The sequence below is a fragment of the Engraulis encrasicolus genome, chromosome 17 (assembly GCF_034702125.1).
Source record: "Engraulis encrasicolus isolate BLACKSEA-1 chromosome 17, IST_EnEncr_1.0, whole genome shotgun sequence".
Lineage (NCBI taxonomy): Eukaryota > Metazoa > Chordata > Actinopteri > Clupeiformes > Engraulidae > Engraulis > Engraulis encrasicolus.
In genome coordinates, this window is record NC_085873.1 from 50,687,614 (window position 1) to 50,690,113 (window position 2,500).

The 2,500-nt window shown below is 42.4% G+C and overlaps 1 protein-coding gene across 1 annotated transcript in view; it reads right to left on the minus strand.

The window, feature by feature from the left end:
- LOC134466916 (SEC14-like protein 1) overlaps positions 1–2,500 on the minus strand; it is a 47,002-nt gene that overhangs the window by 5,638 nt on the left and 38,864 nt on the right. The window contains exon 14 of the mRNA XM_063220815.1: positions 1,074–1,361. Coding sequence (XP_063076885.1) covers positions 1,074–1,361 — 288 coding nt within the window. The remainder of the gene's footprint in view (positions 1–1,073; positions 1,362–2,500) is intronic.

Below are 2,500 nucleotides of genomic sequence, written 5' to 3' on the forward strand. Positions count from 1 at the left end.
GACCATTCTATAATATTAATGAGAAAATGTATTCTAATATAGAGAGACAGAACATCAAAAAGAAAATCCAGAAAATAACTTTGAAGAATATATTTTAATTGATTTGTATTCCATTGTCCTGCAAGTTTAATAATAAAAAGAAAACGATTTCATATTTTGTCATTTTTATCACATTTTCTCATTCACATATATCTTAGGTGATTCTATTAGGTCTATTGGTATGGTCTAACAACCTTTTTGGGCTCTTGATTGAAGGGAAAGCATCTCTGAGGAAATGTAAGCACCCTGTGTGGTCAACAAACTGCATAATAACAAAGAACAACAATACAGTTTTCACATTTCCGTTTTACTGATCCACCATTTTAACGCATGATATTTCACTAACTACCTCTTTGCAATGGTTATCATGCCATATTAATGTACAGTATATGGCTATCACATGTTAGTATGTGTTTGTTCATTATGTTTTTTTGTGTTGTTTTGCTGTTGGGGGTAAAAGTAAAAAAGTTTAAAAAAAAAAAAAATCGGATTTCATATGTTATCCTTTTTATCACATTTTGTCATTCACACATTGCTGAGGTGATTCTATTAGGCCTATTAGTGTGGTCTAACAACCCCTGTAGGGTCTTAATAGAGGGGAAAGCATCCCTGAGGTAATTCAAGCACCCTGTGTGGTCAACAAACTACATAAAAGTAAAGAACCACAATACCGATTTTCACATTTCCATTTTACTGGTGCACCATTTCAACACATGATAACTACCAAAAAGCTACCTGTTTGCAATGGTTATCATGCCAAAATGTTTACTTGAGATGTCCAAGAAGTCAAAAAAACAGATTAGAACTTGCCCACCCGTTCGATTGCGAGAGGTCAATTTTTGGGTTCTGGCTCAAGGCCTAAGACAGGTGAGTGAGGTCTCAAACACACACATCCCCTCCCTCACACACACACACACACACACACACACACACACACACACACACACACACACACACACACACACACACACACACACACCTGTATGCTGTCCCCCTCTCGACAGGTGAGCGAGGTCTCAAACACACACACACACCTGTATGCTGTCCCCCTCTCGACAGGTGAGCGAGGTCTCCACGCGGCTGTAGTCCCGCCCCAGCACCCACGACCGGCCAATCACGCGCCCCCTCCCGCGGCTGCTGTCCACGCCGCCCGTGTGTGTGCTCGAGTGCGTCGAGTGCGTCGAGTGTGTAGTGTGTGTGGTGTGTGTGTGAGGGGACAGGGGGGCGCGTCGGGAGTGGTAGATGTCGAAGATCACGTGTCCTTCACACACGTCGAAGTCCCACGTGATGACCGAGGACGACTCACACACCTCCAACACCACCTGGACACACACACACACACACACACATACAGTACATGCACGTACACACACACGTGTACACACACACATACAGTACATGCACACACACACACACACACACACACACACACACACACACACACACACACACACACACACACATACAGTATATGCACGTACACACACACGTGTACACACACACATACAGTACATGCACACGTGTACACACACACACACACATACACACACATACAGTGCATGCACACACACACACACATACACACACACACACACACACACATACACACACACACACACACACATACAGTGCATGCATGCACACACATACACACACACACACACACACACACACACACAGAAAGGAAGTGAGGTAGCAGCCAGGAAGTGAGGTCATAAAAGCACATTTGGAGAAATCAAACAATGAAGCCAAATCTGGAGCCCGTTTCTCGAAAGTGTCATTGCTAACCAGTTAGCAACCTGGTAAGTTGCCAATGGGAAATTGCATTGCAACCAAGTACGACACTGTCGAGAAACACACCCCTGGTACTCCTTTACACACGTACACACCGATACATGTCAGTTCAGTGGATGAGTGCGTTCCAATATGCGACCTTGCCTCTAGGGATGGGATATCGGTATTGGCATATCGGTGTCGGGTTCAGATATCATGATTCAGAGATCGGAAATCGAATCGGAATTTTCCTGAAATTTCTTTGAAAACTTTGAGCCAGGTGTAATGTTAGTTTGAAATCATTACAATCGCATATTTGTTTTCAGGATGGGATTGTTACCTTTTTACTTCTTACTTTTAACATTTTTACTTGGTTTCCTGTTCTTCTGACTTACTTTTCTGACCATTTAGCCTACTTGGGCCTTCCACAAGTTGACACACATGCATATACAGTCCCAGGAAAAAGTTTGTACACCCTTTGAAATTTCTTACATTTTTGTCAAAATTGATTATAAAACATGGTCGGATCTTCCCGGAAAATCTCAAGAAGGAGCAATCAGAGTCTGCTTTAATTAATTCCACCCAAACATTTACATGTTATCATATTTTTATTGGTCATAAGGCCATAATATTCACAGGAGAGCAGGGCATAAGTAAGTACACCCTTGCATTAAGTAGGTTTTAACCC